At 67.7% G+C, this 24,284-nt stretch overlaps 2 protein-coding genes across 10 annotated transcripts; one reads left to right on the top strand and one right to left on the bottom strand.

Annotated features, from left to right (window-relative positions):
* Positions 1-315: 315 nt before the first annotated feature.
* On the bottom strand, positions 316-1,925 carry POLR2L (RNA polymerase II, I and III subunit L). Its single transcript, XM_059932372.1, has 2 exons — positions 1,663-1,925; positions 316-591 (listed from the first exon to the last, which is right to left on the bottom strand). Exons 1-2 carry the CDS (start codon positions 1,755-1,757, stop codon positions 483-485), a joined length of 204 nt encoding a protein of 67 aa, XP_059788355.1. The 5' UTR covers positions 1,758-1,925; the 3' UTR covers positions 316-482.
* Positions 1,798-21,862, top strand: TSPAN4 (tetraspanin 4). 9 transcript variants are annotated; one of them, XM_059932360.1, is made up of 11 exons: positions 1,798-2,078; positions 6,827-6,922; positions 10,028-10,107; positions 12,707-12,888; positions 15,013-15,100; positions 17,678-17,869; positions 19,148-19,222; positions 20,114-20,215; positions 20,314-20,445; positions 20,518-20,601; positions 21,388-21,862. In XM_059932360.1, exons 3-11 carry the CDS (start codon positions 10,045-10,047, stop codon positions 21,454-21,456), a joined length of 987 nt encoding a protein of 328 aa, XP_059788343.1. In that variant the 5' UTR covers positions 1,798-2,078; positions 6,827-6,922; positions 10,028-10,044; the 3' UTR covers positions 21,457-21,862. The 9 variants fall into 9 exon arrangements, with proteins under 9 accessions (XP_059788343.1, XP_059788349.1, XP_059788344.1 ...); XM_059932366.1 differs by lacking the exon at positions 1,798-2,078 and adding an exon at positions 2,147-2,411; XM_059932361.1 differs by lacking the exon at positions 1,798-2,078 and adding an exon at positions 3,279-3,386.
* Positions 21,863-24,284: the final 2,422 nt, after the last annotated feature.

Raw genomic sequence — 24,284 nt, 5'->3', positions numbered from 1 at the left:
GAGGTTCTTTAGACACCGGGCGGGGCGGTGGGGAGGAGGTGAGGGCCTCTGTCCTCAGCCTAAAGGGCGCCCGGAACACCGCTGTGGGGACGCCAGCGCCCCCGTGCCCCCAACCCAAGCACTCCCGACATCTGTGCCTTGTGCCTTGTGTGGAGCCGAGCGCAAGCCCTGGAGGAAAGCAGCCCCAGGCTGAGCGCTTCCGTGGGGATGGCCCTCCCTCCTCCCAGGCTGTGAGGGCCACACCTACCCCCAGGCGGCCTCATGCTCGAGGCAGGACACAGGAATGGGCGGCGGGGAGTCCCACAGAGCCAGGCCAACTGTCAGGACCTCCTTCTGGCCCTCAAAAACATTTACTGGATGGTTCTTTCCAGAGAGGGAGACCCATGCCAACAGGGCCACGGGCACGCGGGCGGGCCTTGCTTCCGGCTCCCCACACATCCAGGGAACGAGCCGTGGGCGAGACGCGGCCTGCCGGGCTGGGGTCACTTCTCCAGGGGCGCGTAGTTGAGCAGCTTCTCGATCAGGTCCACGTGGGCCAGCAGCATGCGGCGGCAGCAGTAGCGCTTCAGGCCCAGCGCATCCAGGGCGTCCCTGAGGGCGAGGAGAAAGCTGGCTGCAGCCTGTTCGTCCTGGCAGATGGAGGACCTTGCCTCGGCTGCAGCCAGCCCTGCTCAGCTGCCGTGGGCTCTGCCCCCCATGTCGGGGAGGGAGACACCTCTCTCATTTTCCAGAGACGCCGCCCGTCACCCTCAAGGCTTCTGGTGTGCAGACAACGCGGTGGCTTGGGAAAGGGGAGGCCAGGTCGGGTGGCCCCTGCTTGGGGCATCCTGGGGAGGGGTCCCGTACAGGCTGCCAGCATTCACTTGCACTCTGGTCATTTCAGCAGCCTCCTCGGAACCTGGCGCAAATACTAAGGCCATCCATCGCTTCCCCATTCATCCGATACACTTGCACTAAGAGCCTACGCCTCCCTGGCACACCCTGGGACCCAGAGGTTCAAATGTGATGAGGATGGGGCTGTCCACACAGGGGCCCAAAGTCAGACTCTAGTCCAGGGTAGAGACTCAGACAGGCACGGTGGTAACTGCAGTGCTAAGGGGTAAGTAAGCACAGAAGAGGGACCCCCACGATAGCCTGATGATGAGGCCTATGTGGTCAGGAAGCGTGTCCTATGTCCTAAAAAAAGCCAGTGAGTCTGCAGCACACGGGGGTGGGCCTAACAGCGGGGAGAAGAAGTTAGGGAGCAGGTGGACAGAGGCGGCTGAGGGCTTATTTGCCGTGGAGGCGGCGAGACTCGCCAGGATACCTAGGAGTCCCCAGACAGCAGCAGCTTGACGCCCGACTCCCTCCCCTCCCCAAACTAAGGGGGCGGGGGGGGTGCGCTTTCCTGAGAGCAGATCCGGAGAACAGGGATGGAAAAGACTCCGGGACTGATAGCTCCCCCGCCCAGGGTCACCTGGAATCTGATGTGAGTAGCCCCCGCCCCCGCCCTGCAGACTGGGACCCCCCCGACACCGGCCCGACACACCGACCCCGCGGGCCGGGACCCGTCCCCCCAGGCCCCTCAGGCCGGGACCCACCCCCCCTGCCCCGCAGGCTGGCGGCCCGGGGAGCGCTTCCCGACCGCGCTGGAGGCCCTCCCAGGCCGGCCCGGCGCCTCACCCCTCGGTGTACTCGGCCTGCAGCAGCCCCAGGTAGGCCTCCCACTTGTTGCCGACGATCTTGCCGCACGTGAAGCAGCGCACAGGGATGATCATGGCGGCCCCGCAGCAGTCAGCAGCCAAACTCCTCGATCCTGCGGCGCTTCCGCCCTCGGCTCCAGCCCCGCCCCGGACGCGCCCATGGCGCGGGGGGTCCCCGGCCGTCCGCCCTCCCTGGTGCCGTTGGCATCCGCTTTCCTCCGCGACGAGTTTCCGAGGCCCGTGCGGCCGCGGCAGGAGCAGGCGGCGCCCCCCGCCTGCCACTTTGGTACATCCCGGCCTACGGCGTCCGGGCGGGGCCGTAAGGGCCCGGCGGCGGCGTTCGCGTTTCTCGTGTCCGCATGACTGACAGCTGCGCGACGAGCTGACGGCCCGCAGGTATAGCGCCCCCGGCGGGGATGCAGTCCGGGTCCCGCTGCCCGCGCGCCCGAGCCGGGCCCAGGCCCAAGCCGAGCCGGCGCGAATTTCAGGCCCCGAGCGCAGAGCCCGAGCCGAGTCTCAGCAACAAGTTGCGGGCCGGGCCGGGGCGCGGCGACCCCGCTGCGGGCGAGGAGAGCGGCCGACCGGCGGCCAGTGGGGACCAGGAAGGGGGGAGGGTCTCTCCACCTGGAGCCGCTGCCCGTGGACACTCGGGGGTCTTTGCGCTGAGTTTGGAGGACCCTCGGAGTCGCCGCCCAGCCCGATTGCCCCCACAGTAACGGTCCCGGCCCGGTAGTTGCCCGTATCCCTGACGGCGGGAGGGCGCGGTGCGAGTGACCCGGCGGGTGGCGGGCTCAGCTGGCCGCTCCAACCCCCAGCGCCGCTTCGGTCCGCTTCGCCCCTGTCCCTCCTGCCTTCTTCCCGGGGGAGGGGCTGCGAGGGGGTGCGGGATGGGGCTGGCTGCACCCGTCCCAGGCCAGGCTCTGATGAGTCGGGCGCCTGCGATCTGGGAGCGTCGGATCTCTGAGGACCGGGAGGGTGGTCAGGGGGTCGTCGTGGAAGTGGTGTCCTTTGAGCTGAGCCTTGACAAGGGATCCCGAGTGTGTGTGAAGGAGCAGGACAGATACCGGCAAAGGGGACCCATGGGCTGAGGCCTGGAGGCTGTACCTGTGGGAGAGAGTAGGTGTCGGAACTGGAGGTGATGGAGCAGGAGCCATGAAGGATTTAAAGGGAGGGGAGGCTGTGTCTCTGGAGATGGCCTGGGGTGAGCCCCCTGATCCTGTGGCTGTGTGCCGTGAGAAGCAGGGAAGGCTCCCTGGAGGAGGTGAGCTTTGGGCTGAGGAAGGTGGATGTGTCTCACAGTGGCCCCTGTAACCTAGGCACCTATGCAGAGTCTGGGCACATTTGCTGGCCTGGGGCATCTGGATTTCTGGTTGGGGTGGGTGGGGCCTGACAGTCCTCTCAAGGTGGGTGACGGAGTCTGGATTTAGTTGAGGGGCAGGGAGATGGGGGTCCCCAGGGTCCTGGAGAGGTTGATCAGAGCTTCTGCCCGTCTGAAGTTTGGGCCCTGACAGCCTCCCCAGTGACGTTTGCCATCCCCCACCCTGCCACGTGCGGAGCCACGAGCAGAGGCCACCTCCCTGCCCAATGCCCCCCCTTCCCAGGCTGACGGGACACATCCTGTCCCTGGCCGGGGCAGGGGCCTTGAGTCACAGTGGCCTGGGGTTGGAACCGGGCTCAGCTGTAGAGGCTGCCGCACCTGTGGAGGTGAGGGAAACAGGGGAGGGATCTGGGATGCCATCTGGGTAGCTCTTCGGGAGCAGGAGCGGGTGTGGGCAGAAGGCTTCCTGGAGGAGGGGCCCATGGTCCGCCTCACCCTGCTCTGGCCCCAGAAGTTGTTTACTCCCAGAGACTGAGGGGCCCGAGAGCCAAGCTGACATTCCTGGAATTCTGAGAGCTGTGTGTAGATTGGGGGGAGTCTCCTCCCTCCAGCTCCCTGATTTCCCAGGAGAGGCCACGGGGAGCAGTGTGACTGCCTGTGTGCAGGCCCCCTACACACATGTGCACAGAGGCCCCTTGGGGCACTTGACCCTCCGTCTCCACGCTGCCCTGGCTCAGGCCTGGACAGGCTAGACCTGAGGACCCAGAGGAGCCTCAGAGGTCAGCCCTGCCCCCTGCTCGGCTGGCCCCTTCGTGTGTGTGTGGGGGGGGGCAGGCTGGGGCATGGACCTGGCTCTCCTCAGGGTGGGCAGGGGCAGGAGGGCGCCCCGGGAGCCCAACACATGGGGTCGGGGGTAGCGGGGGCCAGGCCTGCCTGCAGGGGCAGTGGGGTGTGAGCACAGATGTGGCCCAGACCTCTGGGAAGGGCCGGAGGTGGGGCAGGGAGAGTGAGGCGCTGGTTTTCCGAGAATGCGGTGTCCTGCCCCCAGGGGCGGGGGCACAGGGAGGGAGGGCTGTACTCACATGTGGTCTGGAACCCAAGAGCCCTGTTTCCTGCTAGAGGAGGGTCACTTCAGGGCAGGCAGGGGACAAGGGGAAATCAGTGATTGAAGTTTTAGCTGCCGAGAACCTCTGGCCCTGAGTGTTGTCCTGGAAACAGGCTGGGAGTCAGCTGACCCTGCCCCCTGGTCCTGGATTACAGCCTCCGCTTCCCCATCTGTGAAGCGTGGGTGGAACCAGACGCTGCCCAGCTGGAGGGTCCCCATACTGGCTGTGTGGGCCTGGGGGTCCCAGGCTCAGCCCGGAGCCCCGGCTGCCTTGGGTAGACGTGTGCTCACGCGGTGGGGTGAGCCGGGTGCTCAGACGCTTCCCCAGGGTCCGACGGGGTCGCCTGCCTGCAGCACCTATGGTAACCCTCTGGGCCCTGGGGGCTGGGGGCCTCGAGAGTGGTGGTATTGCAGGCGTGCTTGAGGCTGAGCTGGCCCAGCCTAACGACCCTGTGGACAGGCCGGGCCCAGGGCCTTTGGGAACGTGATCATGTGTTCGTCTGCCAGCCTGGCCCCACATGGGGCTCCCCGAGGGCACCGCTCAGGAGGGGGCGGGGGGGTGTCAGCGCTGAGGTGGGCGCGTACACTGTGGGCACCGGAGAAGGGTGTTCCTGGGGCCTGGGGTGCGCGGGAGCTGCAGGCTGGTAGGGGAGGGCCCTGAGCTTGGGCTTGGCCTCGGTGGGCCCAGGGAAAGCCTGGGGGCCCCTCGGCGGCCTCTTCCTCGCGGACCCCTCCCCTGGAGGGGTGTCTCCCAGCCCCAGGGACTGCAGTTTGGGTGGGGGGAGGTGGGAGGGTGTGCGGGCCGGAGTGGCAGCAGGAAGGCCGACACCACGGGCCTGTTTGTGTTGGCGGGGCCCTCCTGGCTCCTCAAGCCGCCTCAGAGCCGGCTTGGCCTGGGGGCCGGGGTAGGCGGGCCGACTCAGCTCTCCACCCGCGCTGCCGCTGGGGTGTGCGCTCCGGGCCGGCCCGCTGCTGAGGCTCAGGGCGGCCACGCCACTGGAGCTGCCTGCCCACCCAGGCCTCCAAGGCCGCCAGGGCAAGCTCTGTTTCGGCGTTCGGGGAGGTCCTTCTCTGAGTTAGACCTTGGTCTGGCCAGGTAGGCACCCATGACCTCCGTGTGGCTCACGCTCCCCCAGGGTCCCCACCTGCCCCCGCCCTGGGGCCCCGGAGATTCAGAAGGCCCAGCCTAGGGCTGGCAGGCTGCGGGAGGGTCTGTCATGGGGTTCTCATTCAGCCCCATCCCGATTGCCGGCTGCACGTGCCATTCCGGGGGACGCAGGCCTGTCGGAACCTGTGCTCAAAGGAAGCCCAGAGCAGGGAGTGGGGCAAGGAGGCTTCCTGGAGGAGGAGGCTGGGCCTGGGTGAGGGAGAGAGCCAGCCCGGTGCTGTCAGGCCCTGCACCCATACCCTGACCGCAGGCTTGTGCCTGGGCTGCCCGAGATGGGGCTGGGGGCCCCGGACTCATGCAGGGGCGCTGTGGGGGCCGGAAGGCGGGGAGGTTATTCATGGAGGGTCCAGGGGTGCCTTTGGGGTGGGGGCCAGGAGGGTGGGCGGCCGTGAGGGGTGCTGGTGGAGCTGCCCAGTAGGGCCTGACGGGGAGGCCCGTCCCCCCGACGCCCGGGTCTGGGGGTGCGGGGCGTGCAGACGCAGCCTTGGGCCTGGAGGGTGGTGGGCTGCGATGCATGGTCCTTTGCTTCTGCGGTGTGGCTATGGACTTTGGGCCCCTCAGTTCCTGAGGAGGGGGTTCATCAAAGAACATGGGAGGGGCACGTCCCTCCCACTCGTTGCCCTCGATGTGTCACTGGGCCTGAAACCCCTCCACGGACGCGTCTTTCCCAGGCACAGCGGTTGCTGGGGGGGCGGGGGGGGGTCCCGGACCCTGGGCCCACGTGCCTCCTCGCCCCACCGTGGTGGGTGCCATTCGTCCCCCTAAATGAAGGGACAGGTCTCAGGTTGCCGGGGCCTCCACCCGCTCAGTGGCTTCATGTCTGCCCCAGGTGTGGGTGTGAGTGGACCGGCTGGCAGTGGGCTGCCCACGAGGGCATGGCTGTGAGGGGGTGGGCATGTGCCAGTGTGGCTGTCCCCTCCTGCCCCTGGGCCGCTGGAAAGACACCTGCCCCACCCCCAGGCTGCAAGGAGCCTCTGGTCTGAGGGGTGAGGTGTGAGGGGCGGGGCGTGTGAGCTTGGGGCCCCCCCCACGCAATCCCTGGCTGGTAGGGGAGGACAGAATCCCCCTTTGAGCGCCAACGGCAGATCCATGGGCCCCGTGTGAGTCATCGCCTGCTGGCTCCCTGGGGAGAGCGTAAGGCTGGTGGCTCATGGCATCTGTCTGCTGGGAACCCAGGAGGGCGTGGGGTGCCGAGCACCTCGGGATGAGTGGACAATGCCGGCTGGTCTCAGGGCTCCAGGACCGCTGGGGGCTGGATGGTCCTCAGTCCGCGTGTGTGTCCACATCTCTGGACATGTGTGTTCTCTGTGTGCACGTCCCCATGTGGGCACTCTTGTGTCTGCCAGGGCATCTCAGAAGGCTGAGTGACCAGAGGGTGGGGATGCAGCCCCCTGGTCTGGGCCGCTGGTTGGTGCTCTGGTCCCCTGAGTCTGAGTGCACCACCACCCAGCCCCCAGCTGCCCCTGCAGGGACCCGGTCCTGAGTGGAGAGCCCCACAGAGGCTGGGGATGAGGTGCAGCTCGGCCTCCGTTCTGCCCGTCTTCCTTCCACAGAGCTCCGGTTTTGGCCTTGCTGACTGCTCACCTGCCGCCTGGCCGGCCGTCAGGGGCGCCGGGCACCGCCTGCCTTCTTCCCTGCCACAAGCCCAGGTACGTCGCGGCCCGTGGGGCAGTGGGGGCAGCGCTGGGTGGCCTCCTGGTCTCCCCCACGCCTGGCCCAAGGGCCTTGCTGGCTGGATACTCTCCTGGTCCCGGGACAGACTGAGGCTGAGCCAGCCAGCTGTCACCCTCTCAGCATGTCTCACCGGGGTCCCACTGCTGGAGGAACGGCTGGACTTTGAGGACAGGTCCCTGGGCTGGCTGGGAAGCGCCCCACTTGGTGGCCTTGATGTGCTCACGTCCTCATTGCCATCGTCCCTGGCATGCTTGGTGGTTTTCTGGTTTAATCTCAGCTCAGACTCAGGCTCACCTGAGGTGATGGGTACAGGTTTTAGAGACAGGAGAGGGCTTGGCAGGAATTTGGGGGCGTTGGCATGGTGTTGGCTGAGTGAGGTGGGGGAGAGGGCAGCCTGGGTGCTGGGCCCCATCGTGGGAACGCGGGCCGGCCTTCCACCCCTGTCCTGAGCTGCAGTGTGATGAAGCGGAGGACGGGCAACGGGGGGAGGACCCCACCCTTGTCCTCAGAGGCCCTGCCCTGGGGCCAGGCTGGGGAGACAGGCACATCCTTCAGCCCTCCTCAGCCCTCCTGTGTCCAGTGTGCATGCTGAGCGCAGGCCCTCTCATGCATTGTGACTCTCGGGGCCCTGAGTGTCCATCCCTGGCTTGGGCGTGTGGGGCTGGCTGAGCTGGGCCAAGGGAAAGTAGCCAGAGGCTGCTGGAGTTCACCAGGATCTCCAGGGGTCACCGGCTGCCACTTGCTCTCTGGGCAGAGCTGCGGCCAGTGGTCTCTACAGGGCCCAGATGGGGGCCCTCCAAGGCTCACTTCTCCACTGGGCCCCTGGTGCGTGGTCACCGTTGTATCCCTTTCCAGGGGTCCAGACACGCCAAAGAATCCTTGGCGGAGGACAGGGTGGAGGGACTGTGGGAAGCCCCAGGCTGGCTGGCATGTGGGCAGGGCAGGGACGCTGGGGCTCTCCTGTCCCCACTCCCTGCCAGGGCCAGCTGGGCTCAGGGAGGACCTTGCTAGGACACCGCCCTGGGGGCTTGAGCTGCAGTTCTCCTCAGAGCCCGCCGGGGGCAGCGCAGGGCTGGTCCAGTGGTCCTCAGGGCCCCACAGGGCTGCCAGACCTCACTGGGCCCCCAGCCCAGCAGACATCCCCCAGACGTGCTACCTCAGGCACCTCTCAATCTCTCAATCTGTCACTTTGTCACTGACAGTCCTCCTCCCCCGCCCCCACCTTCCTCCTCCTTCTTATTCCCCCACTTCTTTTCCTCTCTTCTCCCATCTGAGTTCTGCTGACCTTGGGTGAGTCCTTCCCTCTTTGGACTTCAGTTTCTGGGACCATCCTATGGTGTGGACGCCACCAGTGGGCGGCCTCAGTGACTGGGAAGACCCAGTCCAGGGTGCGGGGTGCATCCAGGCCTGCGGCCACTCTCCGCCAAGCCTGGCTCCCCTGCTGAGCTGAGAGGCCCAGGGCAGAGGGCGAGGAGGCACCTGGGCCCCGTGCCGAGGCCCTCCCCACGCGCCCCAGGGCCCCCACCAGTGGGTGGGCTGTGGAGGCACAGCTGAGGGGAGTCTCCCCCCGTGACTTCTAGGCTGCTCCTGGCGCCTGTCTGTCTGCACGGCAGCACGTGTGCACACCACACCGCCGGTGCAAGGGGCCTTGGAGCATCGTGTGTCCCTGTCACCCGGCTTGCGTGGATGTGTCTGGGAGGGCCTGGTGCCAAATGAAGTTCAGGGCCTCTTGGTCAAAAATCATGGAGAGTTTCAAGACAGTGGCAGCAGAGCGTCAAACCAGAGAGGGGGTCCTGTGTGACATGTGTCACGGGCACATGTCACATGCCGGTGAGGCCGGGCCTGCTCCCTGCCCAGCGAGATGGGACCATGGCGTGAGGACAGGGGGGCCTGCGTGAGCTCTGGGCCTGGAGTGGGCCGCCAGCCTTGCATGCGGCCTGTCTCTGGGTGCCCAGTGATGACTCCTGCACTCCTGTGTGTCCGGCCCCTCCCTTTAAGTCTGAAAACCTCCCCTTATGCCTTGCAGAGTGACCCACCCTCTGGGCACCCAGGGTGCCCCAGAGCACCCTCCCCGCTTGTTCTCCCTCGCCCTGGCCCCTCTGAGGGGCTTGTCCTTCAAACCGCAACTCTGCTCCTTCTCCCAGGACCGCCCCCCAGGTTGGATCCCCCAGCCTGACCCCCGTCCTATGTGAGCTGCGGGAGCTTTGGGGTCCCCGCGCAGCGCTCGCTCAGCCCAGGGTGGGCCGCTGGAGAGTGTGCACCCCGGTGGGTTCCAGCTGCATTCCCCGCGCTACTTCGATCTGGGCCGGGGGCCCGGGCCGGAGCTGCCGCTAGTCGCCACCAGACAGCAACTGGGTCACCCCTCATTTGCATAGCGCTTTGCGTTTCGCTTGCGGTCGGAGGCCTCAGAGCCCAGCCGGCAGCGGGGTCCCGGCGCGCTGCGGCTTCGGGGCAAGGCCCGGGCTGTCGCACCCGGGGCTGAGAGCTGCCTGGACGCCCGCCCGTAGCCCCCTACCGCGCTTCCCGGGCCGGGCGGGGAAGGGGAGGGGAGAGCGAGGGGCGCCGGCGCGGGCCGAGGGCCGAGGGCGGCGCGGGGACACCGTCCGGGGGCTGCGATTGGCCGGCGCGGGGCGGAGCGGTCGGATCTGAGGGGCGGGGCGGCGAGGCGGGGAAGGGGCGGGGGGGGTGGTCCGCGCGGGGGCGGGGCCGGCGCGGATTGGCGGGCAGGCGGGCGGGCGAACGCGGGGCGGGGCCGGGGCCGGGGCTGTGGCGGGCCGGCCGGTGTCCCGGGCCCGCCGCGGGTCGGAGCGGAGCGGCGCGCCCGGTGCCAGCGCGGGCCGGGGCGCGGAGCCTGGGGCGGCCCCGGCGGCCCCGCGCGATGCGCCGCTCGAGCACGGACGAGTCCCCGTACCGGCGCAGCCCGTCGCCGCCGGGCAAGGAGCCGGGCTTCGCGCGCGGCGGCCCCTTCTTTGGCCTGCACGCCAACCCCGGCCCCAAGGCGGCCCAGGCGCGCTACACGTCGCCCAAGGGCAACAAGTACGTGGTCTTCTACTTGGACCTGTCCTTCATCTTCCTCCTAGAGCTGAAGCGCTGCAGCATGGCGCGCGGCTGCCTGCAGGGCGTCAAGTACCTCATGTTCGCCTTCAACCTGCTCTTCTGGGTGAGTGGCGGCGGGGCCCCGGGGTCGCTGCTCGCGCTGGAATGCGGGGGAGACACCCGCGACGCAGACTGGGGGGTGTGCCTGGGGTCGCCGGGGGCCAGGGCTGGACCGGCCCTTGGGGAGGGTTTCCGGTGCCGCTGGGGTCCGCCGGGCCTCTGCGCTCTGGGCGGCCGCCCCGCGTCCTCTCCCCTCTCTGTCTCTTCCTGAGACCGGCCGTGTCCCGCACCTGCCGCAGGTCGGCGTGGGGCCCTGCGCCTGGCCTCTACCGGGTGTGAGCCCCTGTCCGTGCGCTGAGCCGCTGGTGCCTTCCCCTCCGGCCCCTTCTCTCCCTCTTCGTGGGCGCAGACCATGTCCTTTCTGCACTCGCCTCCCCGGCAGACCGGCCTCCCTGGCTCCAGGGACCGCACTTGGGGAGGGGCTGGGCGGGGCGTGGGGGAGACGGTCCCCAGCCTCCCGAAGCAGGGAAGGGAGAGGGAGGGTGTGTGGGTGAGCCCTCCGGCTGGACCAGACCCTGGGAGGGATGAGCAGTCGGCAGGAGACCGGGGCTTCCATAACTTTTGCTGAGGTGGGTTGGGTTTGCTCAGAGGAGGTGCCTGTGTCCAGAGTAGAGGTGTTGGCGCTACAGGGTGGCCCCCGTCCCCCCAAACTGGAGGACACAGTTGCCACCCAGACCCAAACGGCAGGGAGGGTGTTGGGCTCGGGCTGTGGCAGGTGTCACACCTGACCACCTGGAGCACGCCTGGCCAGGCCTGGGCCCCACTGGCTGGGCTGGGGGAGGGTTGGTGGAGAGCTGATGCCAAGGTCACTTCCTGCTCCCACCCTTCTGCCACAACTGGGAGTGAGGGGGCGTGGCTTTCGCTCCGGCCTGGGCTCTGGACCCCAGAAGGAGGCTGTCAATTGTAAGCTCATGTGCATGAGGTCCAGTTAAGGCGAAATGCTCAGAAACCGGGGCCGCATTTCTGCACATCCTTTCTCTCCTGGACCCTGGCCTGGGAAGTGGGAGGGTCGCTGGGAGGGGTGGCCAGCCTGGGAGGCTCCTGCCCCAGTTGCCCCCTCCCGAGGCAGTCACCCGAGGAGTTGTTCTCTGCAAGGGGCTCCTGGGAGGGGCAAGGCCCGGGCCCAGAGCGGAGGAGCCCCCCGAGAGACCAGGAGCCAGCAGCAGAGGTGGGTACAGCTGGAGCTGTGCCCAGGCATGTGCAGAGGTGACTGTTTTCTCTTGGCGGGGGACACTGACCGATGCAGTGGGCGCAAGTGTAGTGAGCGGTGGGCTGCTGGCAGGGTCAGTGTGCCTTAGGGCAGTGTGACAGGAGAAGGCTGCAGGTGACAGTGTGACCAGAGCTGGCAGCCGTAGGTGTGATGGTGGGGAGCAGTGAGGGTGGTGGACTGACTGGGGGATGGGCAGTGGGTGTGGGGGATGGTCCCAGGTGGTGGGCAGGACCTGCTTCTCCCCTTCCCTGACCTCCCCAGTGACCCGGGTACCTGCTTGCCCGGAAAAGGAGAGGGGGCCCCTCGAGGGGGCCTGTGCCCTGAGAGCAGCCCACCCTAATGGGCCCCCAGGCTGAACTGTGTCTGCCCTGTGAACCCTGAAGGAGCCTCCGTACCAGCTGCAGGGCGGACGCACTCCACTGATTCCTGCCGTGGATGATGTCCTCAGCCCAGGAAAGAACAATTCAGGAACCCCCTGGGATCCCCTCCTGGGCTAGAAAATCCAGTTCCCTTTTATTATCCAGTTACACTCCCCAGCCAAGCAAACTGGGCCCCTGCCAGTGTGCTGTCTTGGCCTCTCCACACCCCACCTTGGTGCCCAGCGGGGTTCGAGGCCTGGGGGTCAGAGCGGGGACCCACGGGAAACACGCTGAGGCCAGGGGTGGTGAGCATGGTCGAGAGGCTGGCGGGACGTCCATCCCCCCCGGTCCCTGTGCAGGTGTCAACTAGGCCATTGCTGCTGGTGACAGAGGCTGCAGGTGGGTGGGGTGGGGTGGGGCTAGAGCACCCCTTCCCCGGGAGCCTGGCTCGTTTGCTGTCTGGGGGTGCGGAGTCCCCGCAGGAGGGGTAGGTCCCCCCCCCATTTCCCACTTGGGAGGAGCTGAGGCGAAGTGGGAATGAGGATCCCGGCCCGTGGACCTGCTTGGAGGTCAAGAAGCACTGACCTCCCTGTGGCTTCCTCCTGCCCCCCAGCCCCTGCCGGGCACCCCTTTCCTTCAGGAGTCACCTCAAAGCCCCCACTGTCCACAGGCAGACCCCCGCAAGGCCCTGTCACCCACACCTGGCCCCATTAGGCCCTGCACGCCGGGCAGGTCTCCCTGCCCGGGCCTAAGCTCGCCTCCTCCAGCCACGCCAGCCCGCCCCTCCCCCTCGGTCCCCAGTGCGGGCAGCGCCCCTGGCTGAGGATGGGGGAGGGGCGGGCTCTGAAGTTAATCGGCTCTGTGTGCCCTGTTTGCCGGGTTTTCCCTGGGGGCTTCTGGAAGGGCAGGGTTGAGGCCTCCAGCCTCGGGTACCAGTGGGGCTGGAAGACCTCACGCATCTGTCCTGGTCCTGCGTGGCCTGTGGGTCACTGGCCCATCTCGGGAGAGGAAACACGCCCGCCCGTTGTCACCAGGGACTGCAGCTCGGGTGCCCTGAGACGGGGAGCCAAGAAGGTGCCGGCGGGCAGCAGGGGCACCCAGGGGAGGAGAGGCCCAGGTGCCGACCGACACCCAGACCTCCACCTGCCCTCCTGCGGCAGCCAGGCCCTCACGGGGCAGGGACAGCGCCACTGGGGACACAGCTGCCCTCCTCCAGGTGTGCACAGGTGGTGGGCCGCTTCGGGCCGGGGTCCTTGGGTCAGCGGTGTCTCCCGGTGAGTAGGGCTGTGTGCGGGGGCGGGGGCTGAGCCGCCCCTGGGGTGCTCTCCCTCCCCCTCTCCAGCTCTGGGTGGGTGCTCAGGGCTCCCCCAGGGGCAGTTTCTGTGGCCCCAGGGGTGGTCTTGTTGGTCTGGGGTGGTCCTGGGCAGAGGCAGGGCTGGCTCTGAAAGGGGAAGGTGCTTCCGGGCTCCGTGGCCGGGGGGCCGCACCCAGGCCTCAGCCGTGTAGCCCAGCCCGCACCCGCCCAGCTGAGGGCCCGGCGCCCTGCTTCCCTGGCGGGGGTGCCTCCTGGTCTTGCCTCTGGGCTCCTCCCTGCTCCGCCTCCCCCTGCAGTGTGGGCAGGGTCTGTGTGTGTGGCTGGGCCGGGGGTCGAGCCCTGCCTGCCGCCCAGGCTTCTGGGCAAGTCCTGCCCTCCTGGGGTCCTCAGTTTCCCCAGCAGCACCACAGGGGGGCCTTGGTTTTCCCCTTTGATGAGCTACAGACCGAGGCCTGGCCTGCTGTCGCTGGCCTCTGGGCAAGACGCCCTGAGACTGGTGGAAGATGCTGGCAAAGGGCTGTGCAGGGCTGGGGGACCACCTCCCCCAGCCCCGCCGCAGTCGGGGAAACAGGCACGTGCAGGGTGCCCTGCTGGAGGTCACGGTGCAGGGCCGGGGACCTGCAGACCTGACCCCGTGGCTCCTCTTGGCCCCAGCCTTCTGGAGGTGCTGGGGGCGTCTGTGTGTTCTGGCTCCGGTTTCTTCCTGCAACAGGGTGGGGCAGGACAGTGGGGGTCCTGCTGCCTGGGGACCCCGAGCCGGGGTGGGTGGGCAGCCCGAAGCGGGGGGTCCTTGGCCGTCCTGGTCAGGTCAGGGGTCAGGATGCCACAAGATGTCGGCCCTGCATGAGCATCCATTTCTGAATCGTCCCACTCCCATTAGGAAGTTGGTGGCAGCAGTTGGTCGGGGGCCCTGGGAGTTCTGTCTGGGGCAGAGAGGTGTGGCCTCAGCCACTAAGCGGGGCAGGGGGCAGGGGGCAGGGGAGAGGCCTGGGGGCCCGGCCCCACCTCCCCATCCGAGGCCCTGCCCCCTGTCTGCTCCCCGGCTGCCCTGGCAGGGCACCGCTCCTCCTCCTTGGACACCAGCCTCAGGGGGTCCCTGGTCAGTGGGGCCTCCTCCCGGATGGGCTGGAGCCAGTCCTCTCATCTTGGAGCCTGGGGGGATGTGGGGCTTGCTGGAGTTTAAGGAAACTAATTACAGTCAGTTGCATAGATTTCAGTGGACAGCTTGAGGAGATGTCACCTGGGGAACGACATCCAGCCAGGATGGTCCCTGAGCCCCTGCATTCAGTGCCCCCAGCCCCTGCCTTGGGCCCTTGCAGACCTGACTTCTGGCGCAGGGGATACATTTTGCCATTCTTGAACTTCATAGAGATGGGTTCTCCCCGTGTCCTGTGGCTGTTCTTGGCCGGGAGGGGCGTGTCACCCCACCATGCCCGGCCCCCACCCCAAGATTGTGCAGGCTGCCGGGGGAGGGGCTTCTGGACACAGGCTTGGCCCCTGTGGGCACCCAGCCCTCCACCCCGTTCCGAGGACCTGGCCAGCTGCCCGGCCATCTGCCACCCTGAGCCATGTGGCTGGAGGGGCAGCAGCGGAGGGCCGGCTGGCACCCTCCCGACATGGGCCTCACCAAGTGGCCCCACCTGCCAAGACCTAGGCCAGCCCCCAAAACGTGTGGACAAGAAAAGAGCAGGAAGTGGGGAGAACATGCCAGGCGATGGGCTGGGTTCCGGTGGGGACAGGTGGGCAGGGTGTGCGCCCTGGCGGCCGCAGGGATGGGGGACCCCGATGGGTGGGCTGGGCTCCTCTCCCAGGCTGTCGTGGGGTTGGGGTCTGCTCCTGGGCCCCGCCTGGGCCTCTGTCTGGCCCAGGCAGCGATGAGCGGGGCTGGGGAGGTGCAGCGTGGGACACGGGGAGGGTGGGGTGGAGTCCCGGCCGCCCTGTCCTGGGAGGGACCTGGAGTGCCCAGCCTTCCCGGGACTTCAGCCCCACCTGTCCTGAGTTTGATGTTCTGTCTGGGTCTAACAGGGCCCATCTTCTCCTGTACTCGGAGGCTGTAATTTTCCTGGAAAATGTTTTAAAAGCTGCCTACGCAGAAACAGTTTCTAAATTACAGGTAGTTTTATTAGCCACGTGCATGCATCCCGTTAGCGCTGAGTTTCTGGTGACTGGATGTGCTTGAACAGGGGGCGCCTGGGGCTTCGGGGCAGCATGTCGGTGACGTGTGTGCGTGTTGTGGGTGAAACTGTGTGATGGTGAGGGACGTGGGCTGTGTGTCCGCGTCACAGTGCGTGTGACGGCAGCACCTGGGTGACAGCCGGCGGGTGTCTCTCCTGCCATCTCGGAGCCGGAGGTGAGGATGCTTTGTGGGGTCTTAATTGAAGAAGTCTGTTTGCACCAAGGCTGGGGGCAGCGCCCAGCCCCTCCAGGATACCCCCGACCCGGACGCCCCCCCCCCCGCCGCCTCCACAGCGACTTTGCCGCGGTGTCCTCCCCGTGCCCTTCCACGCGTCCACCACGGGGCCAGGGAGCTCGGAGGGGCTCATTTTCCTGCTGACAGGAGCCATCCGCGCCGCCCTTGAAGGCAGAGCCATCTGGGCAGCCGTTTGGTTTTAAATAACAATTCTCCTCTCTGCTCAGAGGCAGCCCCACCCACCCCGCCGGGGCCCTGGCCTGGGGGCTCAGCCCGGAGACGTAACCCTCCCAGAGGGGGTGCTGCTGGGCTCTGCAGGGGACGGACGTGTGTGGGCTGGGCGAGGGCCCAGGACAGCCTGGCCGGTCGCTGTTTCCTGCAGCCAGAGTGGCCCGACTTCAGCTCCCTCCAAGGGGAGGCTGCCCCCACGCTCACCCTCCCTGGCCTCTGCCCCAGGGTCCCTCCCCTGCCCCAGTCCCGGCCAGAGGCCAGGGGAGCGCTCTCTTGCCTGCGCAGGTCTGCAAGGGCCCCGCTGGCTGCTCCCAGCTCCAGCCTTCCCCCGGCGTCCTCGGAGCGCCCCTGAGACCGGGGACGGCCCCTCGGCTCCCCGTTCCTCACCTGCAGGCCGGGTGGGAGGGTTGAGGGAGCCAGCACCTGCCCCAGCCTCTTCTGTGTCCCATCATGGCACGCCCTGGGCAGGTGTGGGTGCCCAGCGGCGCTGGTGGCCGGTCTTGCTCCCTCACGGTGGCCTTGCCGGCGGTCAGCACCGTGGACAGCGCTGTCCCCGCACCGCTGGCCGGGGCCTGCCACACGGGGGTCATCCCCATCCCACAGGTGGGGGGCACACACGTCTCCGTACAGCCAGCAGGCCCCACCATAGCTGGGGCTGTGCCCAAGCCCAGCTCTGGGGTGAGGCTGGATCCTCTGGGCCGTCACCTGCTGCCAGTGTCCCCAGCCTGGCTGCTGGTCCCCCCGCCACCGCCCCCCACCCCGGGCACACGCCCAGAGCTGCAGCCCCCACCCCGCCCCGAGGAGGGCTCAGATGGGCAGGATGAACAGGCCAGGGCACGAGAGCCCCGTCCTGTCTGGGGTGCTTAGCGCTGCCACCCAGGCCCCACCCTCAGCCAGGAGCATCCAGAGTGGGTGGTTTATAATTTTTAGACAGAAGCTCTTGTTTTGGTGGAAGGTGCAAAGAGGGATGGGGTGGGGGTCAGAGAGGAGCGCTGTGTTGGCCCTGAGCTGACCGGACCCCCATGGGGGGTTATCATTCCAGCCCGGGGGCTCTCCTGGCCCGCTCAGCCAGCCCCGGCGAGGCCCAGAGGGACCTTAGACGCCAGCAGGAGGCCTGGGCCAGAGCCCCTGGCGCCCGCCCACCCCTCGGGGACCCCGCGGCTGCCCCTGCTCTTGGGCTGGGAGCTGCACCACCGCCCCCCCGCCCCATAATTGCAGTCTCCTGCCGGCCAGGCTTCACGCACGGTGTGTGCTCCCTGGTGGGTTAGTGAGAGCGGAGCAGCGTCCCCCATCCCCACCCCTGTAGCCAGGGCTGCCTGCTGGTGGGGGCGGGGAGGCGGAAGTCTCCTCAGGCAGGGGTCTCAGGGCCCATCCGGCCTGAGTCTGGGGTGGGGGGGTCCCTGCCAGGGTCAAGGCCATATGTCGAGGAGGCTCCTGGTCCCGGGGGGTGCGGGGCCCCATGTGCTGCCCAGTTCTGAGTGGGGCAGGGCCCCCAGGGCTGCCAGCCCGTAGGCATCAGTCCCCAGGTGGTCTCCTAAAGCCCAGGTTGCCGTAGGTCCAGGGGCTGGTCAGCCATGTGGGGGAGCTGCCCGCCCGCAGCCCGGCCCTGGACACGTGCTCCCGTTTCATCTGGAGACGACCCAGAGGCTCAGAGCCCCGGGGGCTGGAGCCACAGCGCCCTTGGCGGCCGCACTGGCTCGCCCCTGTCCCCCGAGGCCAAGAGCCGTCCCCGGATTCATCACCGCCTGCCCTTCTCTGCCTCTTCCTACTGTTTTAATCGATTTTTGTGATAATGAGCAATTACGAAGTTCAATAAAAGCTCCAGTGGTCGAGGGGAGGGGGCCAGGGAGCGGGCCGGCAGGGGCTCGAGGGACTGCACCTCCTAGGGGACAGCTGGGGCCGAGGGCGTGTGGGGGGGATCCAGCCCGGGTAACAGGACAAGACTGGGAGGTCAGCAGGGCAGCGAGGGTGCCCGGGGTCTGCCACAGGGGTCTGGTGGGCTTCTCACCTCCTGCTCCCGCTGTCCCTCTCGCCCTGTCCGGGGCCCAGCTGGGCGGCTGCGGCATCCTCGGCGTCGGCATCTGGCTGGCGGCCACGCAGGGGAACTTCGCCACCTTGTCCTCCTCCTTCCCGTCCCTGTCGGCCGCCAACCTGCTTATCGTCGCCGGCACCTTCGTGATGGCCATCGGCTTTGTGGGCTGCATCGGGGCCATCAAGGAGAACAAATGCCTTCTGCTTACCGTGAGTCCGGGGGGAGGGGCACGCCGGGCGGGACGCGGTGGGGGGGCCGGTGCGCGGGGGAGGCCTCCCCTGACGGACACGCACACCACCCACACGTGTGCCGGGCAGGGCCCCTCCGTCTCCTCCAAGACCCCCTCTCCAGCTCCTGTCCCAGCCCTCTTGGCCCCCCAGGACCCTCAGCTTTGGAGATGGATTTAGAGGTGGGAACGTTAATCACAGATAATGGAGGAAAATGATCCCTGGGCCGGGCTCCCTACCTATTAGTGTGCCCAGCACAGAGGCCTCTGGCGGCCACCCAGGTCCTAAATCACCTGCTTCAAATGGGGCCTTTGTCACGGGTGGGGCCTCCAGAGGGTCTCAGAGGGCACGTCCCCAATCTGTGCAGCTTCCGCAAGTGTCCAGCACGTTCCAGATGTTCCCGTCGGGGCTTGGACCCCCCGGAGCAGCGGGTAGGGTGTGGCTTCGGCCCCTTGGACGAAGGAGGAAGCTGGGGTGCGGGTGGGGCCCCGACCCTGGCCTTTCCCACAGGGTGACTTGGAGTTCGGAGGCTGGTGCCTCCTGGGGCAGCGTGGGCCCAGGTTGAGGGGGGACAAGATCGGGCACCCCAGGAGAGGACCGGGCCCGCTCCCCTGGCACTGTCCCTTCTCCCCACTCTGTCCAGGGGCCCCATGGGGCCAGTGGGGCTTCAAAGAGCGGTGTGCCCCACTTACCCTGGCTTCTGGCCCCACTCCCCCGCCCTCCTTTCTTGGGGAGCGACGTGGCAGGAAAGGAGGTTGCCGGCAGGCTCCACTGCTCAGCCCGGTCGTGGCGCCAGGGCTGTGCCTCTGCGGGTGCCCGAGTGGAGTCTGCCACCCTGTGAACGGTCTGAGCAGTCAGGGGTGGTGGCTTCTCCAGCTTGGTCCTGCTTGAGAGGGCACTGCCCCCCCGGCTGCCCTTGGGGACATGACCTGGGGGCTGGGGGTCACTGCAGTTGGACCCACTCCCTGGATGGGGGCTCCCGGGGCGTCGCTCCACCTGGCTGCCCATCACAAGGACACAGGCGCGGGCCACACGCGTGTACTTCAAGGTGTGAGGCTTGTGCGCAGAGGTCGGGCGAGAGACGACGGTCTCCATCCCCTGGGATGGAGACGGGAGGGTTCCGAGGGAGGTGGGGCAGCACGAGGGGCCTGGTGGTCTCCAGGCTGCAGGCCTGGCTGGGGGCACGTGTCTGAGGTTTGCGGCCCCGCCCCCAGGGGCGGGGGGGGGGGCGGCTCGCTGAGGCTGCCTCCTCGCCCTCAGTTCTTTGTGCTGCTGCTGCTGGTGTTCCTGCTGGAGACATCCCTCGCCATCCTCTTCTTCGCCTACACTGACAAGGTACCGCTGCCCCCGCTGCAGGTGTGGGTGTGGGCGCTCCCCCCTGCCCACCAGCGAGGGCCAGGTGCTGTGGGCGGCGAGGAGGCAGGAGGGACTGAGAACCCAGGCCAGGGACCCCCAGCTCTGCGTGCACAGACACTGGGACGCGGGCCGTGGGTGTGCTTCTAACTGCAACCCCAGGAGGCCAGGCCTGGAGGCTCCGGAAGGTTTCTGAGCTCCCAGGTGGCCCGGGCTGGGTCCCCTGCTCCTGTCTCAGCTGCGTGTCAGCTGGAGGGGAAAAATCTCCCATCCCCCACTCCCATACAGTTGTTCATTTACATAAGCGAGGGCTCATTTACGTGTGTTTTATTCTCTGGGTTATACTCCAAGACTGTTATTTTTTGCTCATCCTGTTTGGCTTTGGCGGCTGGAGCTCTCAGTCGGCTCCCGCGTCCCTGACCTGCCCCTCAGAGCACCTCCCTCCTCTCTGGTGCTAGAAGACACTCCAGGCCCATCTTGGGGGTTCCCCGCCCCAGCCCTGGAATCGGCCGTTTCTCCAGGGAGCCTGGTTCCTTTATTGGAGAACGAGTGCTCTTAGGAACCAAGATCTGGGCGCTCTCGGTTGGCAGCACGGAGCCGTGTGGGTTGTAACCGGTGTGTGCAGACACAGCCCCAAGGGTTTCTGTGCCCGACCGTCTCCATCTGTACATTAGCTGACGTGTCTGACTTGGATCCCGTGCTCGGCACCACGGGAGGCCCAGGGAAACCTTGGGGCAAAGGCCAGAGCCTGGTGGGGGCTTCTGGGAGGAGGTGACCGCAGGGAGGGGGACAGAAGGCACAGGGGGCCGGGGCGGGCGGGGGTCTGGACGAGGTAGGTGGAGCTGGCCGCTGGGTGGCCCCGCCGTCCTGCAGATCGACAGGTACGCACAGCAGGACCTGAAGAAGGGCCTGCACCTGTATGGCACCCCGGGCAACGTGGGCCTCACCAACGCCTGGAGCATCATCCAGACAGACGTGAGTCGGGGTGTGGCCGGGGCGTGTAGGCGGGGGGCGTGGCCGGGGCGGGGATGTGTCCCCCTCCCGCGCACAGTCCCAGCCCACCCCTCCCGCAGTTCCGCTGCTGCGGGGTCTCCAGCTACACGGACTGGTTCGAGGTCTACAACGCCACGCGCGTGCCCGACTCCTGCTGCCTGGAGTTCAGCGAGAGCTGCGGGCTGCACGCACCCGGCACCTGGTGGAAGGCGGTGAGCCTGGCCCCGGGGACTGTGGGTGGAGGGCCGGCCTCGCAGCCCCTGTGATGCCTGCTCTTCCTGCAGCCGTGTTACGAGACGGTGAAGGTGTGGCTCCAGGAGAACCTGCTGGCCGTGGGCGTCTTTGGGCTGTGCACAGCACTGGTTCAGGTACGCGGGGACCCACCCCAGCCCCGGCCGCGGCTCCCAGCACCTGTGTGACGGCCCTGAGCCCAAGGACAAAGCAGCAGAGGAGTGTGGGTCCCCACGTGGAGGTGGGGCTCACAGGGGATAGTCAGGAACGATGTCCATGGGGAGGTGACCTTGGACGCCTCAGAGGGCAGGCCGCCCCGGACTCCTGAGCAGAGGGCCCTACCGTCTCCCTGTGGGCGGAAGCACAGACTGGATGCCGCTGCTGAGGGCCCACGTGCCAGCCCCATTCCTGTAGGCCCTGCCCAGTGGCCGTGGTGGGCGGTGGTCACAGGACTGCCCAGTGCAGAGTGAGGTGGGCAGCCCAGGCCCTGGTGTGAAGTCCAGCCAGCCCGCCCCTGCTCCCCAACCCCCATGCAAGACCCGAGTGCCAGGACCCTGGGGGAGCTCGAGGTCAAGCAGTGTCAGGGCAGCCCCCGATTCTGGGGTGCAGACAGGGGTCCCAGACAAACACTCCCTAAGGGATGATGGCAGTTTGACAAAGAGGCAGAGGGCAGCGGCTGGGGGCCTAGCCTGGAACCCGTAGGCCCTGAGACCACCAGCGGAGCCCAGGGTGGCCAAACCCAGCCCAAAGGGAAGGCAGGTCTGGGGCTGACACCAAGGGGCCCGTGGGGGGCAGGCCCTGCCCGAGGCTTCCCCAGGGAAGGGGGCTCCAGGCCACCTGGGAAGCTGTGGTGTGGGGTCCGGGTGCCTGCCGCGGGCTGTCGCCCCTGGAGCAGCCCTGCCCAGCCCCGCCTCTCCCCACAGATCTTGGGCCTGACCTTCGCCATGACAATGTACTGCCAGGTGGTGAAGGCTGACACCTACTGCGCGTAGGCTGCCAGCTGCCCGCCACCCCTGCTTTGCTGCCGAAGGACGTTGCCCCTGGGGAGACGACCGTGTCCCCACCTGCCTCTCCCACTACAGGACCTCTCACCAGCCCAGGCATGGGCACGGGAGGAGCAGGCAGCCAGCGCCCCCAGGGCTCCCAGCCAGGCCTGTGAGCGCGGCCGCGCAGCCGGGGCTGGGGCCGGGAGGGGCTTCTGGCGCTTCTTACACCCAGGCGTCCTCCAGAGCAATGTCTTCCCCCGCAGCCCTGTCCTGGGCAGGGGGCTGGGGTGGGAGGTGAGGGGTTGACCACTGGTCCTGGTGCTCGAGGCGGGTCTGCAGCCCCGTCCACCCACATTCCACAGCGGGGCCAGGGCCGGCTCTGCGTGCGTCTTAATAAAGTGTGTGGGCAGCAGCCCCCCAGCCGTGTCTCTCACTGCCCTGACCCCGGGGGGGCCACACCAGACAGGACCTGTGTGGCCGTGGGTCCTCTGCCCACCGATACCGGCCTGGTGCCCGAGTGGGGCTCCGGGATGTGCGTGGGCCCAGCGGGGGGAGCTCCCTGACCAGACAGACGGTGGCCCCTGCGCCCGCAGAGGTTGGCAAGAGAACCTCAGTGAGGCTGGCTCAAAGCTGTGTCAGAGAACGGCCCTGAGCCTCACTGACCCACCCACGGCCCGTGCTGCGGACACCCCTCTCCTGATGTGGGGTGGCCCCCATCCAGCCTCAGGGCCTCCCCCTCCCGCAGGGGTGTCCTCCCAAAGTGGAGCTCAGCTCCATCTTTCCTGTTCTCTATTCCTATTTCGTTCCTGGGAACTTTGTCCCTTAAGTGTCACTCACGGATTTTGCAAATAAGTAGGCTGTTGGCAGCGAAGCAGTTGTCACAAGGCCCAGAATCAGAGAAACGGTCAAACTGCGTCAAACCACCTCAAAGGTGGGGCGGGGCTTCCTGAGGACACGACTGATGGGAAGTGAGGAGGGTGGTGGGTCTGGGGATCCAGGCTGGGGGATGGGCCCCTCCCAAGGGCCTCACTAGCTGTGGGGCATCTGACCCCCCAAATGGCACCCCATACTCTGTTTCCAGCCCGTACGCCTGCCGGCCCTGTGGCCCCACCCCCTCTGCATCCTTGCTGTGTGGCAGACCTGCCTGGTGATGCCTAGCCAGGCACTGACCCTGGCGCAACCCAGACCACCAAGGTGCCCAGCCCCTCCTGGCCCTTGGACCCCCACCCCATGCCCCACTGGCCTCCCCAGTCCTCACTCCATGGAAGCCACCAGAAGGCCGGGGACCGTTCCAGCAGAAGTAACAGAGTTAGCGAGCGGTTCACACACCAAAACCAAACCGTTCTCAGGCACCACAGCAAACAAGCAGGAAGGAAGTGAGCAGAGTCCAGCCAGGCCGTCCCCCCAGCCCTGCCAGCGCCCTCTGCCCTCTGCCCAGGTCCCCGTCTGCACCTCTCCAGCTCCGCTTGGTGAAAGCCACTGCTCGCCTGTGCTCAGTCATCCCCGCGCGTCTCAGGCGCAGACTTGCGGACACCAGACCCTCACGCCCAGCCCCGACTCAGCTTCTCTCATGGCCCCCGAGCTGCCTTGGCAGCCCCGGCTGTGCTGAGGTCCCAGTGGGACACACAGGGCCTGTTTAACCCGGGGCCAGCCCTGCCTGCTGCCACGCGCTGGCCCGTGCCGCCGTGGGGTTCCCAGGCCCCCTCCCCCTTCGCTGGCTTCCCCGTCCTCCAAGCCTAGGATGAGGAACCTCCCAGGCACCCGGCATCCGGTCACCCAGCTGGCTGCACGTCCACAGACACCGAGCACGCTGTGGGCCCACAACTGGCCTTGCCCCCTCACGCCCCAACTCCTGCAGACCGCCCCGCACCACAGCCCAGCGCCCACTCCCGGTGCGACGGCCTCCTTGCTCCCCTCCCGACCTGGCCTTTGAAGCTGTGGGGACCGGCCTACAGCCCTGCCCTTGGGACCACAGCCAGGGGTGCAGCAGGCAGCGTGGGGCTGAGGGCCTTGGGGAGACAGGCTGGCACAGGCAGGTGGGGGGGGCATCTGACCTACCATCCCAAGTGCCCGCCTGAAGCCCACGCTGGTAGAAGTGGGGTGTCCAGGTGGGCTGCCGCCAGCCAGCCTAGTTTCCGCTGGGGGGCCACGAGGCCAGACCTCCAGCCCCACCACGAGCAGCAGGGTTCTTCCTTGGGACAGGTGCCGAGGGCCCAGCCAGGCCCTGACCCCGAGGACAGATACACGTCCCCTCAGGACCCTCCCCCAGTCACGTCCCACAGCCGCTGCACCTGGGCTCACGCACAGCGTCTGACCAGCGGGTCCAGCAAGCAGCACCGTCACAGACAGATTTGTCTGCTTGGAGCCAGCGGGCCCACCGAGGGGGCGAGGGCTGGGGGTCGGCTGTCCTTCAACTCCCGGCAACCCAGGGCTTCTCCCAGTGCTCCCTCCTGGGAGCAGGGCCGTTCCCAGCGGGCAGCGGGCCTGCGGCGAGCTGTCGTTCCACAGTGACCACCCAGCCCACCGCACCACTGTGGGGCGGGGCCAGCCTCTCGGAGCCCCGGTCTCCGCCGTGGCGCCCCCACCCTCGCTGTGTGGTGTCCATCGGGCTCCCAGGCAGGCAAGGTGAGCCAGCGCCCGCAGGGGGAGGCCGGGGCCCCTCTGCACGGCCCCGGGGTGATGCCCACTGGAGCGTCCACGTGTCGGGGAGCCTGGGGCTGTCCCGGAGCCTCCAGACCCGCAGCGATCTGCTGGCCGTGCAGGACCCCCTGCCAGCCTGTGGGGTGGGGACTGTGGGTCCCGCCCTCCCCGGCCACCAGCGGACAGCCAGCCAG

Source organism: Balaenoptera ricei, chromosome 8 (assembly GCF_028023285.1).
Source record: "Balaenoptera ricei isolate mBalRic1 chromosome 8, mBalRic1.hap2, whole genome shotgun sequence".
NCBI classification, from domain to species: Eukaryota; Metazoa; Chordata; class Mammalia; order Artiodactyla; family Balaenopteridae; genus Balaenoptera; species Balaenoptera ricei.
The sequence above is the reverse complement of the archived record's forward strand: the minus strand, read 5'-3'. Positions and strand labels throughout refer to the sequence as shown.

What these genes read in the sequence shown, in the direction of transcription:
- TSPAN4 (XM_059932359.1), top strand. Translation starts at nt 9,826, where the DNA reads ATGCGCCGCTCGAGCACGGACGAGTCCCCGTACCGGCGCAGCCCGTCG. An exon ending in GGAGCATCATCCAGACAGAC is followed by an intron (nt 20,216 to 20,313) that starts GTGAGTCGGGGT and finishes CCCCTCCCGCAG; the next exon opens with TTCCGCTGCTGCGGGGTCTC. An exon ending in TGTGCACAGCACTGGTTCAG is followed by an intron (nt 20,602 to 21,387) that starts GTACGCGGGGAC and finishes CTCTCCCCACAG; the next exon opens with ATCTTGGGCCTGACCTTCGC.
- POLR2L (XM_059932372.1), bottom strand. Translation starts at nt 1,757, where the DNA reads ATGATCATCCCTGTGCGCTGCTTCACGTGCGGCAAGATCGTCGGCAAC. An exon ending in CAGGCCGAGTACACCGAGGG is followed by an intron (nt 592 to 1,662) that starts GTGAGGCGCCGG and finishes CCTCGCCCTCAG; the next exon opens with GGACGCCCTGGATGCGCTGG.